Source organism: Gymnoscopelus microlampas (genome assembly GCF_963454915.1).
Source record: "Gymnoscopelus microlampas genome assembly, chromosome: 4".
Classification (NCBI taxonomy): Eukaryota; Metazoa; Chordata; class Actinopteri; order Myctophiformes; family Myctophidae; genus Gymnoscopelus; species Gymnoscopelus microlampas.
Window position 1 is genome coordinate 14539287 of NC_139941.1, and position 17387 is coordinate 14556673.

Here is a 17387-nt window from a genome sequence, read left to right on the forward strand (position 1 = left end):
GATGAACCTGTCACTGAGCTCTCTCTTGTCTGTGTCTCTTTTATGCCCACATGAACATCTCCGTATCTTCTGTCTGTCTGTGTCCCTTTTAAGCTCATATGGAGTTCTGTGTCAGCCATGCCCAAATATGGAGTCTGAGCCAGTCTATGATGTCAGTATTAGGACATCATTGATGATATCGGGGTACTCCATATATGGGGATTTGTGGATTTATCTTAGTTTTTGGATCGAGAACCACTGGTCCGACCGTCGTCCCACTCGGCACTCCCTGCACAGAGATTGAAGTCGATCGGTTGGACGGTTCTCGAGATATGCGATATATTCCAATCAACATCTGTGCCAAGTCCCTTCTTAGAGCGTCATGTTTTTACAGGAAACACATAAATGCTAAAATCAAATGTCTATTTCTGTAAGCCATTTCTACTTCCTTATCTTCTTGCTCGTCTTCCCCGCTGCTGCTGCTGCTCCCCGACCTTCTGGGCTCGAGTCTTCAACCTTGGGATCATCTCCGCAATGTAGAACATCAGGTCATCACGAGAGGAGAACTTGTCCTGACAGAGGCTGCCATCTTCCTGCTTGAGCTGAACCCTGACCCTTCCCCTGAACTGGGCATCCCGCTCCCTAGGATGCATCTTGTTCTTCTCCACATAGACGTTCATCCCAGCAGCAGTCAATACATCACTGATCTCAGCACACATAGGATTCTCCACAGCCTTCTCTGAGGCGATCCTACGACCCTCCACTCGCTTCTTCTTATTGTTTATGTACACCGGATAGATACAGACAAACCTTTCTTTATTAGCAGCGTTTGTAGTTAAATATGCCATTGTTTTACTGAAGTCTTCTTTGTCTGCCCTATACACTTCTTTTCAGCAACTTGACCCTATGAACCACAGCCTTATGGCTCTGCATTCAAATAGACCTCTACAACTGCAGGCAACAGATATGACGCGTTGTGAATCGTGACGTATTGATGACAAACCCCGCTTTTATGGTGCTTCTCTAGCACAACTGACGCTAGCGTTATGTGTTGTTCCCATGACAACGTTGGTAAGGCATGGTGACGGGGATTTCCTGCCTTTAAAAGTTAGAATGACGTTTACTTTGTAGTTGTGCAGTTTTGAGAGACGCTACTGTATAATTTAGCTGTTACTGCTTTAATGTAGTTATTTTTAGAAATACATGTTTGTAAGTCACATGCTCAGCTGCTCAACTGGATGTTTTCATTCACATAAAGAAAGGGGCGGGTAAAACCACCTGCAGTGCGCAGGCATTTCAGCTAACGGACAGACTCACAGTATAATAAGAGACATAACACATCTGTTTATTATTTTACTGTTACGGTCTGTCTCCCCAAATGTCTATTTCTCTCTTTCTGTGTATCTCTGTCTCTGTCCATTTCTGTCTTTATTTCCACTTCAGCCACTCCCATTCCATTCCATTCCATCTCTCAGTCCTAGTTACACACCGGTCTTCATTCCCTCATCAACCCAACAGTGGCTCTGCATTTGGGGAAACAACCCCAACCAGCAGAATAGAATTCAATCAAAGGATTTATAAAATAAATGCAGAAAAAGGCAAGCTTACAACTGGTGATGACAGACAGAACTTATACAGTCCAAAAATGCAAACACATTCCAGCGGTATGAGCAAAATAACAGAAGCTTCAAGGCAGGACACAGGAACAAAGTATGAACTTGACAGTGTGTGTGAGATGAGTCCAATCTTATAGGCAGTACGGTAATTGGAGTGGCTGGACGTAGCTGCCGGCCGGCCCTCCCTCCCTTAAGCCAATTTTTATACATAGGATATTGATTGTTGTTGTGAATTCATAATCTCAGATACACACACATTGATGTGTTTGTTCTATATTAAAATAACGCACTTCGTTTATTTGATTAATCAGAAAGTAATAGATAGAATAATCGCTAATAATAAGAAAATAATCAACCACCTATAGCCCACCTAAGGCTATAGGTGGGCCTCCAACAGGAGATCGACACTCTACTGAGCACACCTTTCTAGTTCCATTTAGATTTAGGCTGGTAAAACCATGTTTGGATCACCTCATATCATTCAAACTCATACAGTAACAGTACAGTAGTACAAAGACTTGATGCTGGCTGTATCACACATGACTACGCAAGGACCTTTGTGCATGCGCGCGCACACGCTCGCTCGCTCACACACACACACTCACACTCACACTCTCACACACACACACACACACACACACACACACACACACACACACCCAGGCAGTGTGCCAAAGTGCATTTAGCACTTTAGTAATGATACAAGTCAATCTTTCACTACTACAATGTTATAATTGTAAATAAGAAATTTGTAATTATCTGCCTGGCTAAATAAAGGGTTAAAACATTGTTTCTAGTAGTATTTTGAGGAGAATTTTTACAGCATGTTAAAAATGTTCATACAGTATCTACATCAAGGTAGAGATTGTACTGTATTCTGTTAAAAATATACGAACTGCATGTGGAATTTAACGAACTGCATGTGCCTTTTACCAACAAAAAGTGTTCTTAATAATCTGCCCGGTTATATAAAGTTTTACAATAAAGTGTCTAGGTATGTTTTGAAAAGAATGCTTACATCATGTTAACATTTTCTTGAAAATGGTGATATCACATACAACAGAATATACTGCATCTGCATGTCAATCTGCATGTCACCAATACATTAAAAAAATACATTTTCCATATAAGTGGTTCAAAAGTTATTATACTGTATTCATACTAAATAAGAAAAAGAGGTTGCGCATCAACAAAGGGTTTTCTCAGTGGAGTGCTAGACCCAACGTCCAGTATACACATCAAAAGAAGTTATTTAAAAAAATCCCAAAAGGGTAGCACATCCAAAAAATGTAATTAAATGGAGGACAAAGTACTCAGATTTCCATTTTTTTATTGGCACACCAATAAAATGAACGTATTCATACTGTAAGTGGACTTCAAAGCCCTCACCAAAACCACCAAGAGGTGGGTGCGTTATCTGTGTTACTTGTACACAAACTGCTGCAACAAATCAGAGTTCACATGTCTCAAGTTAATGATTTCTCGTGCATGAGAATAGTTTACAAAGGTTCAGGCCCCAACTGATTTGCTCACAAAAGATCAGCATGCAGTTTGGTCGATGCGTGTCTGTGTGGGTGCTGCTGGCAGCATGCATCGCAGGGAATGCAAGCGGTGGCAACATTTTGGTGTGGTACACCGAGGGCAGCCACTGGATCAACCTAAAGACCGTGCTGGAGTCTCTGGTGGACAGGGGACACCAGGTCACTGTGCTGGTTCCCAGCGCTTCCATGTACATGAAGGCCAGCGAGAATTCACGCTTCCACTATGAGCCTTTCAACATCACGCTCTCCATGGAGGGCATGGAAGAGGTCTTCAAAGAGTTCCTTAACTTCTTCATGTATGAGATGGACCACCTGAACTACCTCCAGATCTTCAGTCGATTTGCAAATTTGATGAAGACAGACACGAAGTATACTTTGGTTTACTTGGATGGTCTGCTGAAATCAGACGGCGTCATAGCGAAGCTGAAGGACGCCAAGTATGACCTTCTGCTGGCTGACCCCATCTTCTCTGGCAGTGAACTTGTGGCTGAAATGTTGGATGTTCCCCTGGTCTTCACACTGCGCTTTTCCATGGCCCACACCTGGGAGAGGCTGTGTGGTCAACTCCCTGCACCGCCGTCCTACGTCCCTGGTGCCATGGTCAAACTGACTGACCAGATGAGCTTCTCAGAGAGGCTGATGAACTTTCTCTTCTATGCCTCTCAGGACCTGCTAGCGTACTATCTTTGGCAAGACCTTAATACTTATTACACTGAGGTCAGAGGTGAGGAGCTTGGCTAATTGGGGATTGGTAATTTCAACATGCAGTTAATATGCCTTCAAGGCTAGGCACGAGAGCCATGAAAGGAAGGGACATGCACAATGAATGAAATGAATGAATGAAACCTTTATTGCCTCTAGGGGAAAGTACTTTGCACAAAGATTATGAAAGAAAATAAAAAAACAACAGCAACCATACATGACAGTATAACACAAAACATAAGCATGTAAAAACACAATAAAAAGCATAATTTGAGGAAATTGATAAAGACATCAAATGCAAGTGCCAAATTCAGACCATGTGAGTGATGTGATGACTCTTATAGTCTGTATCATGGGCATGCTATTCCTTCACCATGAAGGTCAAGGTGCATATTCAGACCATAGAGAGAATTGATCTGCTATGATCTTGTGACCGTACTGCCACCCAGTTTAACAAAATAAAAAAGGTCACTACTCTGAATGCAGAGTTTGTTCAGCACAGTTCTCTCCACATTAAAACGTATGACTTCTCTTAACCATTGAGAGAGAGGGGGGGGGATTCCAATCAACTATCATTTCTTTAGTTTTCTTTGTGTTTAAAATGTATACATTATTTAACTCCAGTTAAGTGGGTATTCTCAGCTCTGTCATTGGTCTGCTTATGCATTAATCGCATCAACAACGGTGTCCCCATTTTGGGCATTTTGTTGTAGGCAAACATTTTCAAAAAGAATTAAAAAATGGCATATCTATTGCAGAGCCACATCATTATCTATCATTAAACTAACAGTCATTGGTATATACAGTAGCTGTGAAAAACAAAGGTGTTGCCTCTCTGTAAGGACATTTATGTGTGTATGATGAACATAACAGAATAAATTGTTTTGCTTATAGTGGCTTAAAATCATATCACCGATATTAACAATTTAATGTAAATAGCTAAATATCCTAAAGTGAGAGAAAACAGTTACATCTGCAGAACCAATGACATAGGTTACCATCTTGTTGGCACTTGTTGACCCTTTACAAAATGACTGTCATGTATTTTTTTGGCACCTTGACAGGCAAGGATACTAAGTTTTGTGACATGATGGGCAGAGCAGACATCTGGCTGATGCGCACCTATTGGGACTTTGATTTCCCTCGTCCCTTCCTCCCAAACTTCAAGTTTGTTGGTGGCATCCACTGCAGACCAGCAAAACCTTTACCAGAGGTTAGTACAATCAAGGCTCTTGTAGGTGAAAGTTGAACCCTAGCACACTGTTTCTCAACATCTGGTCCGGGACCCTCCAGGGGTACAAATGAAAAAAAGAAAACATTTTATCTTTTGGACCCTTATCTAAACTACAAAATTCTCTTTTAATTTAACTCTTCCATTTTTACATTTTAAGAATGTGGGCATTCCTAAACATTTTAGGCATCGCACCACCTTCTACATCCCAATATAGGGATGATGCACCCCAATACCCCCACAGCAACGTAGCCTATTTTTAAAGCCACATTAAAGGCATCAAGTTTAATGGTATATGAATGAAACTGAAACTACACTGCAACGTTATACACAAACCGCCACTTTTAAAGAGCAAAGAGGATGCAGCCATCCTCTTAGGAGGGTAACACATGCTGCACGCACGCACACGCACACGCACACGCACACACACACACACACACACACACACACACACACACACACACACACACACACACACACTGAGAGAAGATAGGGGAAAATGCAGTCTTGATTTCAGCTGACATTATTCGTTCATTGAATTATTAAAATGTTTTTTAATACATTTTCAATGAATTAATGTTTACTTTTAAATACAGATTTGTATTTAAAACTCCCACTTACTTAAATATAGTGTACTGGTGTAATTATTACAACCATTAAACCACCATTCAATTTTTCCTCTCATTCACCCCCTATAAAGAGATGCGCATACCCCACTGCGAGCTGGGAATCCCTAAGTAGTGTCTATAATGTTAATTCCTGCATACAAAATGTTCAACTGCAATTTTATATATTAGTCCTAGTTTATTTATTGATAAAGTGTACTGAGCAGCATATCACATGGCATGGCATTGACACAGAAAGGTGGCAGACCATGCAGACTGTTTAATTTTTTCTTCTTAAACCAGGTTTAGTAAATTAGCCCCAGGAAAGAGACGTGTGTGCATGTGATATCCCTGAAATTGAGAGAGAAAAGAGAGAGATTAGTCTCAACCCACATACTGTATACTACCTGGGAAAAGGTGTAGATTGATCTGCAGTTGGATAGTTGTTATGCCACCCGAGGAGGATAGACTACATCCCATAGCCTCTAGCGATGATTGCTCTGAAATTGGTTAGTCTGACCAACCAACCAATAAATGCTGTAACGAGCACATAACGTTTATAGTTATATTTTGAAGAGAATATTCAAAGCATGTTAAGATTTTTCATATCTATCTACTTCAAATTAGAGATATTTTACTGACTGTATTCTATGCATAAGTACGAACTGTACTGTATCTGGATAAAGTTTTAAAATAAAGCTTCTATGTATGTTTTGAAGAGAGAATGTTTACATCGCTCAGTGACTCGGCTGGTCCAGCTAAAAAGCACTGATGATGGCACTAACAGGCTTTTACTGGATCTATTGTACATCATATCTAAGAAGATTGTGTGTTGCTTCATGTTGGTATGTGACTACGTCTTTAGGATATGGAGGAGTTTGTGCAGAGTTCTGGAGATGCTGGCATTGTGGTGTTTACCCTGGGGTCCTTTGTTCAAAACACGACCACAGAGAGGGCCAACACCATCGCATCAGCCCTCGCTCAGATCCCACAGAAGGTGAGACATGCCAGTTCACATACAGCACAATCTGCGGCTGACAGCCTTAAGTATATATATTAAAGTATGATTGAAAAACTAGTGAGATTGAAAAAAGAGTGCTCGTTTTCTTCGAGTTCACCTCCCGCGGCGGGCGGGGCGGGCGGGCCCTCCCGTCAACAAAATAAATGACGACTCTGAGGTACCGAGACTTGGGGGGACAATGATTTACGATTTACGAGACACAACTCGGACGACGCTGAGTCGACTGAAGGTGACTTCGCAACGCAAGGCACGGTGACTCGCTCGCCTAAGCTCGCTCGGCGGTGCCTCTCGTGGCTCAAGTCACCTTCAGTCGGTGAAACCGAGTGAACCTTTTTCTATCTGACTGGCATTCTAATCGTAGCGTGACATACTGTATATGGCTCAAGATGCATTCTATTGTGTAGTCTAACATTTTGCCATTTTTACCAGGTTCTTTGGAGATACGGTGGAGAGAAACCAGAGACTCTGGGTGACAACACCAGAATATACAATTGGATCCCTCAGAATGATCTACTGGGTATATAAGAACTTGACTTACTTACTGTCAGCCTGTCAGGTCCAAATCAATGTTGACTGAAACAATAACAATACTCATTGCATTTAACTGAGTAACTATACATACTGAAAAACAGAACTATCTCGAGCAAATATCCTATAGATACTGAGATCTGCTTTGGTCTTTTCCTCAAGGACACACCAAGACCAGAGCGTTTATCACCCATGGCGGTGCAAATGGGGTCTATGAAGCCATTTATCATGGCATCCCTATGGTGGGAATCCCGATGTTCATGGACCAGCCAGACAACATGGTTCATATGAAGGCAAAGGGCGCTGCAGTCATCGTGGACTTCAACTCCATGAATACGAAAGATCTCGTGGATGGAATAAATGCAGTCGTCAGTGAGCCATCGTAAGTTCTCATTGCAGTAATTTTAGGTCAATGATAAATTGTACAATGGCTGATTGCTTTTAGGGTTAGGTTTAGGGGCGCATCAGTTCGATTTTTTTGTTTTTGTTCAAGGTTTTTTTATTTTATATTTTCACATACAGGTCAATAACAAAAGGCATACAAAAACAGTGAATGTATGTTACCCCTCCCACCCCCCCAAAGTTCCCGCTCCGAAAGAGCCACAACCCTGGTATCTTATTGTACCATTAACACAAAAGACTCGCATCAGTTCGATTTGATGGATTATACAAAATAATAGATTTTGAAAATAGCTTTGTGTTTTCACTATTGTAAATATGCAGTATATATATATATACAAAGTGTGTAAGAAAAGTAACAGGACGGCAGCCACGCTCATGATGTATATACGTATGACGTATATCCATATATATATATATATATATATATATATATATATATATATATATATATATATATATGCTATGTATACACACACACACACACACACACACACACACACACACACACACACACACACACACACACACACACACACACACACACACACACACACACGTGTACAGTACATACAGTATTTAATCCAAAAAAACGTGTTGTTTATTCAATTAATCATGAAAGTTGAAGCGGCACTATGTAACTTTTTTTTAATGAATAAAATGTGATTTAGTCCAATTTGTATGGTAGAGTATGTTAATACAATAAAACTTACAGTATACAATTGCTTGGAGGGGTTGTATTTTGTCTCCCTGCCCTTCTATTGAGACATTTAGATTGTGTCAAAGGTCATGTCTCACCTAGACACAGGATCTGACATGAATTTTGACCCGATGGTCAAGATTCAATTTATCCTTTGAGCAAGCAGGCAAGCTCTATTAGCTCAATGGTGAAAATGTCAGCACTTGCGCCGGAAACCAGGTTCAAATCTGGAGTAGAAGAGGAAAGTTACATAGTGCAGCTTTAATTATAGAATAATTGCTACTGTAGGTATAAAATCAATAGTTGCAGCCCTAGTTAAGTTTATGTAAGTATGTTAGTTGCAGAGAAATAAAGAGGATCATGTCTGAGATGGCGAAATGATTCCTATTGTACCCTGTTTCAGCTACAAGGAGAATGCCATGCGACTTTCCAGGATCCACCACGATCGGCCTATCAGCCCTAAAGATGAGGCGATATTCTGGATTGAGTTCACCATGAGGAACAAAGGAGCTAAACACCTGAGGGTGCAGGCTCATGAGCTCACCTGGTACCAATACCACAGTCTGGATGTCATAGGCTTCCTCTTGGCCATCACTCTGATCATAGCTCTGCTCATCATCAAGACCTGTAGCTTCTGCATCTCCAAGTGCTGTGGTCTAAAGAGAAAGAGCAAAACAGAATAACTAGTGATACAAGCTCTTCCACTCAACTTGAACTGCTACCAATGGATAGTGGATTAGATATTTCCTTGAACATTTGATCAACTCTGTATCAATGCACTTGTAAATGACATGCTATCCCTTTCATTTAAATTGTGAACTGACCAGAAACGCTGTGCTTACACAATCTAATTATATAAACGACAAGTTACTTCCGCGCGCCGCTGACGCTATAGCCACAGCTCTGTAATCGAGTAAACACAACGGCGCCATAGCATATGTCGCAAAAACAGTAGCCACGGCCGACTTTCACAATTTACGGGTGGCGTAGGGCACCCGTCATTGCTCACTCCACAGTTTCCACGTCACAACATAATTTATTACACTCACCACATTTCGGACAAAACGGAAGGTGAATCACTTTCTTACCGTTTACCGTGCGCACCAGCGACACCGAACGCCGACGGGTTTCGCCGAAACAACACGAACGGCCGCCATTGAAACTCCTTAGCTCTCTCCGTTGCCAGAATAAAACAACAGCAGCGCCTCCTTCACCTCCCCTTCACCGTGTCTTCTGCTTCCACGCTCAATTCAGGTGACTACAATGCTAACACATTCACGCTCAACCTCACAATCATAAGAGCGTGGCAAACAACTACAGCGCGCACCGTTACGGCATCTGCTAAGGGTAAACATCAGGGTTGCCAGGTTCAGGTTGGCATGCCAGGTTCTCTAAAAACAAGCGGCAGAAACAAGCAACCACCTTCATGAAAAAAAAAAAAAACACCGAAGGGGTCCGCCATGTTCCAGGGGGGTCCCCGCGCGTCCCAACACTCCTCAAGATCCGTGGACCCCCTGCGGACCCCCTGAAACATAATTTTTTTTTTTTTTTTTTTTAACTTTTCCACAGTTTTACTCCAGCGATTTGGGTACCCCAATATACACGCGCCCACGCTGGGCCCCGTGCGCGGCTGGGGTTGAGGGGGGCGCAGCCCCCCGAAACTCTAGTATACAATATACATCCAGACAACTTCTCAAATATCAACATACCCAGGCAGTATTTGCTCTGGGTATGGGGGGTTATATCCCCATATCAACAACATACCCAGAGAGTATTTGCCCTGGGTGCGGGGAGATGTATCACCATACCCAGCCTTTATTTGCCCTGGGTACGAGACGTTATATCACCTTAGCAACGGTGTATTAGGCCTGGATGCAGCGAATTATACACCATATAGTCTGTGTTTCCCCTGGTTGCGGGGAGTTGTATCATGATAACATACCCGTCATGCGACGTGAGCTTGTAGATCGGCTGTTTTCATAATTTTTTGTATGACACTGTTGTGCGACAAAGCATAAAAAAACGCTTAAGTGGTTAAGCGATTTATATATATAGATAGATAGATAGATACTATATTATAACACACTTCGCTTATTTGATTCATTTGCAAAGCAACCAATAGAATAATCGATAAGAAAATAATCGATAGTTGCAGCCCTACACAAGGCTATTATTAATAGGGTGTGCCTCCTAGCGGAGATTTGACCTCTATTGAGCACACCTTTCTAGTTCCATTTAGATTTAGGACGGTAAAACTACGTTGGGAAGAAATGGCAATGTGTGTCAATAGAATTGCAGCTGACCCATCACCTCATTTCATTCACACATACAGTAGTAAAAACGCCTCAATGCTGGATGTATATCACATGATTATGCAAGGACCTCTGTGCATGTGCATGCAAAGGCAGTGTGCCAAAGTGCAATTAGCTCATATCAACACTTTTGTGATGATACAAGTCAATCTTTCAATACTACAAGGCCATTCTTGTAAATAAAGGGTTGACATAACGTTTCTAGTTATATTTTGAAGAGAATATTTAGAGCATGTTAGAGATATTTTACTGACTGTATTCTATTCATAAGTACGAACTGTACTGTAACTGGATAAAGTTTTAAAATAAAGCTTCTACAGTATGTATGTTTTGAAGAGAATTTTTACATCATGTTGACATTTTCTTGCCAAATTGAAATGAAATGAAAGAAAAGAAAATGTTGATACCATGTGTAACAGAATATACTGCATCTAATAATATTGGCCCTCACTCTTTGGGGTGTTATTTGCCACTGTATATTTGCACATACGTGAAATTTGTCCTCTGCATTTACCCAGTCTATAATCACTAGGAGCAGTGAGCAGCCATTGTATGGTGCTTGGGGAGCAATTAGGGGTTAAGAATCTTGCTCAGGGACACACATCAACACATTGCTGCTCTGGAATCATACCTGGGACAAACAGGGGCTCTGGCTCCCCAGACAGGCTCACCAACCACTCAGCTATGGCCTGCATGCATGTCCATCTGCATTTGTCCCAATACAAAACATAGAAAGGAAACATTTTCCATAATAGTTCCTCTACATCAAGTTAGATAGTGTACTATAGCCTATTATACAACAGGTAGTTCCGACCAAGAAATCTGATTGGTTGAAATAGCTATCTAGCCGTGCTTCAAACCAGCATGATAGCACGGGCCTAATCACATTAATAAATCACTCCGCACTGCAGTCCGCACCTGATTAGACCATATATGGCACAGCTGTGCTGTGACGTCACGCTGTCCCACGGTAGGAAAACAAACAGACTAGTAGCCTGACCCACCGCCGCCACCGGTGAACAAACAGCTATGCAAAATGGACTATGTATGAAAATAGCCGATCTACAAGTTCACAACACGTCGCCATCGCGACGCGTTGTCAGCTTGTAGATCAGCATCACTGACCGCATCACTGGCGTGCCAATAATGACGGCAAAGCACACCCTCTCGTGTAATATTGCTTAATTCATACTGTAAGTGGACTTCAAAGCCCTCATCAATACCACCAACAGGTGGGTGCGTTATCTGTGTTACAAGTACAAACTGCCGCAGCAAATCAGAGTTCACATGTCTCAAGTTAATGATTTCTCGTGCATAAGCATAGTTTGCAAAGGTTCAGGCCCCAACTTGCTCACAAAAGATCAGCATGCGGTTCGGTCGATGTGTGTCTGTGTGGGTGCTGCTGGCAGCATGCATCGCAGGGAATGCAAGCGGTGGCAACATTTTGGTGTGGTACACCGAGGGCAGCCACTGGATCAACCTTAAGACTGTATTGGAGTCTCTGGTGGACAGGGGACACCAGGTCACTGTGCTGGTTCCCAGCACTTCCCTGTACATGAAGGCCAGCGAGAATTCACGCTTCCACTATGAGCCTTTCAACATCACAGTCTCCATGGAGAGCTTGGAAGAGGTCTTCAAAGAGTTCCTTAACTTCTTCATGTATGATATGGACCACCTGAACTACCTCCAGGTCTTCAACCGATTTACAAATTTGATGAAGACAAACACGCAGTATGCTTTGTATTACTTGGATGGTCTACTGAAATCAGACAGCGTCATAGCGAAGCTGAAGGACGCAAAGTACGACCTTCTGCTGGCTGACCCCATCTACGCTGGCAGCGAACTTGTGGCTGAAATGTTGGATGTTCCCCTGGTCTTCACGCTGCGCTTTTCCACGGCCCACACCTGGGAGAGGCTGTGTGGTCAACTCCCTGCACCGCCATCCTACGTCCCTGGTGCCATGGTCAAACTGACTGACCAGATGAGCTTCTCAGAGAGGCTGTTGAACTTTCTCTTCTATGCCTCTCAGGACCTGATAGCGTACTATCTTTGGCAAGACCTTAATACTTATTACACAGAGATCAGAGGTGAGGGGTTTGGCTAATTGGGGATTGGTAATTTCAACATGCAGTTATTATGCCTTCAAGGCTAGGCACGAGAGCCATGAAAGGAAGGGACATGCAAAATGAATGAATGCTACCTTTAATGCCTTTAGGGGAAAGTACTTTGCAAAAAGATTATAAAATAAAATAAAAAAAACATCAGCAACCACATGACAACATAACATAAAAAATAGCATGTAAAAAACACAATAAAAAGCCTCATTTGAAGATATTGATAAAAACATCAAATGCAAGTGCCAAATTCAGACCATGTGATGAGGGCTTGTTAAGAGTGAGTGATGTGATGACTCTTATAGTCTGTATCATGGGCATGCTTTTCCTTCACCATGAAGGTAAAGGTGCATATTCAAACCATAGAGAGAATGGATCTGCTATGATCATCTTGTGACCGTACTGCCACCCAGTTTAACAAAATAAAAAAGGTCACTACTCTGAATGCAGATCTTGTAAAACAGAGTCAACACAGTTCTCTCCACATTAAAACTTCTGACTTTCCTTAACCATTGAATGAGGGGGGGGGGGGGGTCTGTTTAATTAAAATGTCTTTAGTTTTCTTTGTGTTTAAAATCTATACATTATTTAACACCAGTTAAGTGGTTATTCTCAGCTCTATAATTGGTCTGCTTACGTGTTAATCATGTCAACACCGGTGTCCCCATTTTGGGCATTTTGCTGTAGGCAAACATTTTCAAAACTCTTTTGAAAATACCATATAGCAGAGCCAAATCATGATCTACCATTATCTATCGTTAAACCAACAGTCATTGGTATGTATACACAGTAGCTGTGAACAGCAAAGGTGTTGCCTCTCAGAACGGAAATGTATGTGTGTATGATGAACATAACAGAATAAATTATTTTGCTCATAGTGGCTTAAAATCATATCACCGATATTAACAATTTAATGTAAATAGCTAAAGAAAACAGTTACATCTGCAGAGCCAATGACATAGGTTAGCATCCTGTTGGCACCTGCTGACCATTTACAAATGACTGTCATTTATTTTTTGGCACCTTGACAGGCAAGGATACTAAGTTTTGTGACATGATGGGCAGAGCGGACATCTGGCTGATGCGCACCTATTGGGACTTTGATTTCCCTCGTCCCTTCCTCCCAAACTTCAAGTTTGTTGGTGGCATCCACTGCAGACCAGCAAAACCTTTACCAGAGGTTAGTACAATCAAGGCGCTTGTAGGTGAAAGGTGAAACCTAGCACACCGTTTCTCAACATCAGGGGTACAAATAAATAAAAAAATATATATATATTTGGGACCCCTATCTAAACTGCAAAATTCTTTGTTAACTTAACTCTTATTAGAATGTACAAATGGAACCAAATTTGGTTTTGTGGGCTGTTTAGCTGTTCCCAAATATTATAGACACCCCCTTCTACATCCCCATAGGGATGATGCACCCCAATACCCCCACAGCAACATAGCCTATTTTTAAAGCCACATTAAAGGCATCAAGTTTAATCATGCACAAATAACCAGAACAGATGTAATTAATATTCAAGAGAGCAAAACAATCTTATAGTATATGAATGAAACTGAAACTACACGGCAACATTAATTAATTGCAACAAAGTTATGCACATACCGCCACTTTTAAAGAGCAAAGAGGATGCACCCATCCTCTTTAGAGGGCAACACACACACAAACACACACACACACACACACACACACACACACACACACACACACACACACACACACACACACACACACACACACACACACACACACACACACACACACACACACACACACACACACACACACACACACACACACACACACGCGCACACACACACACACACACACACACACACACACACACACACAGAAGATGGGGGAAATGCAGTCTTGATTTCAGCTGACATTAAAGAAAATAGTTACATTTAAGTCATTCAAGCGTTTCTTGGATACATTCATTTAATAATTAAAATGTGCATTTTTTATTTCAAATACAAATGTGTAATTACAATTTTACAAAGGAAGTGTTTTTAATTGCATGTTTTTACTTTGTGAAAACTCCCAATTGAAAAACATATAGTGTAATGGTGTAATTATTACAACCATTAAACCACCATTACATTTTTCCTCTCCGCACCCCTATAAAGATGTGCGCACGTGCACCTCACTGCGAGCTGGGAATCCCTAAGAAGTGTCTATAATGTTAATTCCTGCATACAAAAATGTTCAACTGCAATTTTATATATTAGTCCTTGTTAAATCTATTGATAAAGTGTACTGAGCAGCATATCACATGGCATGGCATTTACACAGAAAGGTGGCAGACCATGTAGATTGAGTTTTGGTATAATAAACTAAAGTACCCCCAGGAAAGAGACTGTGATCTGCAGTTGGATAGTTGTTAAGCCAACCGAGGAAGATTGACTACATCCCATAACCTCTAGCGATGATTGCTCTGCAATTGGTGAGTCTGACCAATCAACCATCAAATGCTGCAACTCCATCACTCAGTGACTCCGTCAGTCACGCAAAGACATGTCCGCCTCTTGGGCTGGTTCTGCTGGTCCAGCTAAAAAGCACTGATGGCACTAACAGGCTTTTACTGGATCTACTGTACATCATATATAAGAAGATTGTGTGTTGCTTCATGTTGGTATTACTGTATACTTCTTTAGGATATGGAGGAGTTTGTGCAGAGTTCTGGAGATGCTGGCATTGTGGTGTTTACCCTGGGGTCCTTTGTTCAAAACACGACCACAGAGAGGGCCAACATCATCGCATCAGCCCTCGCTCAGATCCCACAGAAGGTGAGACGTAAGCCAGTTCACATACAGCACAATCTAAGTATATATGTTACAGCATGATTGAAAAAACAGTCAGATTGAAAAAGGAGTGCTTGTTTTCTTTGAGTTCACCTCCCGAGGTCCCCCGCGGCGGGGCGGGACCCCCGTCAAAAAAAGAAATGACGTCTCTGAGGTACCGAGATTTGGGGGGACAATGAAGTACGAGTCTGTCCCTATCGGGACATAACTTCATTATGCGATGAGTCGGCTGAAGGTGACTTCGCAACGCTCTGCACGGCTACTCGCTCGCCTAAGCTCGCTTGGCGGTACCTCTCGTGGCTCAAGCCACCTTCAGGCGGTGTGCCTCTGTCGGTGAAACCGAGTACACCGTTTTCAATCTGACTGGTTTTCCAATCGTACTGTTGCATTCTATAGTGTAGTGTAACATTTTGCCATTTTTACCAGGTTCTTTGGAGATACGGTGGAGAGAAACCAGAGACTCTGGGTGACAACACCAGAATATACAATTGGATCCCTCAGAATGATCTACTAGGTATATAAGAACTTGACTTCTAATTACTGTCAGGTCCAAATCAATGTTGACTGAAACAATACCAATACTCATTGCATTATTTAACTGAGCAACCATACAATACTGAAAAACAGAACCATCTCGAGCAAATCCTATCGATACTGAGATCTGCTTTGATCTTTTCCTCAAGGACACACCAAGACCAGAGCGTTTATCACCCACGGTGGCGCAAATGGCGTCTATGAAGCCATTTATCATGGTGTCCCTATGGTGGGAATCCCGATGTTCATGGACCAGCCGGACAACATGGTTCATATGAAGGCAAAGGGCGCTGCAGTCATTGTGGACTTCAACTCCATGAACACGAAAGACCTTGTGGATGGAATAAATGCAGTCGTCAGTGAGCCATTGTAAGTTCTCATCTCACTCTGTGCTTCTGGTCCAGGCTGTTACTTACAAGAATCAATTTCCCTGGTTAAGTTGGGTTAGGGCAAGGGTTACCCAAACCCTAACCTTAACCCTTCCAGTATGACCCGGAAACCAAGAGACAGAGCCTGCAGGTGCATTGTCGTGGTGGAGCAACCACGACTTGTCTCTCCACAGAGCCTGCCAAAAATGGTAAAAATGGCAGCACTTGCACAGGAAACCAGGTTAAAACCCGGCTTAGAAGAGGAAAGTTACAGCTTTAAGTATAGAATAATTGCTAGGAAGATAATCAATAGTTGCAGCCCTAGTTAGGTTTATGTACTGTAAGCATGTAGTTGGAGAGAAATAAAGAGGATCATGTCTGAGAGGGTGAAATGTTTCCTATGATTCCTTTTGTACCTTGTGTGTTTCAGCTACAAGGAGAATGCCATGCGACTCTTCAGGATCCACCACGATCGGCCTATCAGCCCTAAAGACGAGGCGATATTCTGGATTGAGTTCACCATGAGGAACAAAGGAGCTAAACACCTGAGGGTGCAGGCTCATGAGCTCACCTGGTACCAATACCACAGTCTGGATGTCATAGGCTTCCTCTTGGCCATCACTCTGATCATAGCTCTGCTCATCATCAAGACCTGTAGCTTCTGCATCTCCAAGTGCTGTGGTCTAAAGAGAAAGAGCAAAACAGAATAACTAGTGATACAAGCTCTTCCACTCAACTTGAACTGCTTCCAATGGATAGTGGATTAGATATTTCCTTCAACATTTGGTCAACTCTGTATCAATGCACTTGTAAATGACATGCTATCCCTTTTATTTAAAGTGTGAACTGACCAGAAACTCTGTGCTTACACAATATACACCATACATCCAGACAACTTCTCAAATATCAATAAACCCAGCCTTTATTTG

General features: G+C 42.0%; 1 protein-coding gene across 1 annotated transcript; it reads left to right on the forward strand.

The window, feature by feature from the left end:
• Positions 1–3139: 3139 nt before the first annotated feature.
• Positions 3140–17168, forward strand: LOC311043184 (uncharacterized protein; the record flags this gene model as incomplete). Its single annotated transcript, XM_084054368.1, has 13 exons — positions 3140–3860; positions 4903–5051; positions 6540–6671; positions 7125–7212; positions 7386–7605; positions 8726–8968; positions 9509–9669; positions 12044–12721; positions 13780–13928; positions 15410–15541; positions 15983–16070; positions 16240–16459; positions 16889–17168. 13 exons carry the CDS (start codon positions 3140–3142, stop codon positions 17166–17168), a joined length of 3261 nt encoding a protein of 1086 aa, XP_083910494.1.
• Positions 17169–17387: the final 219 nt, after the last annotated feature.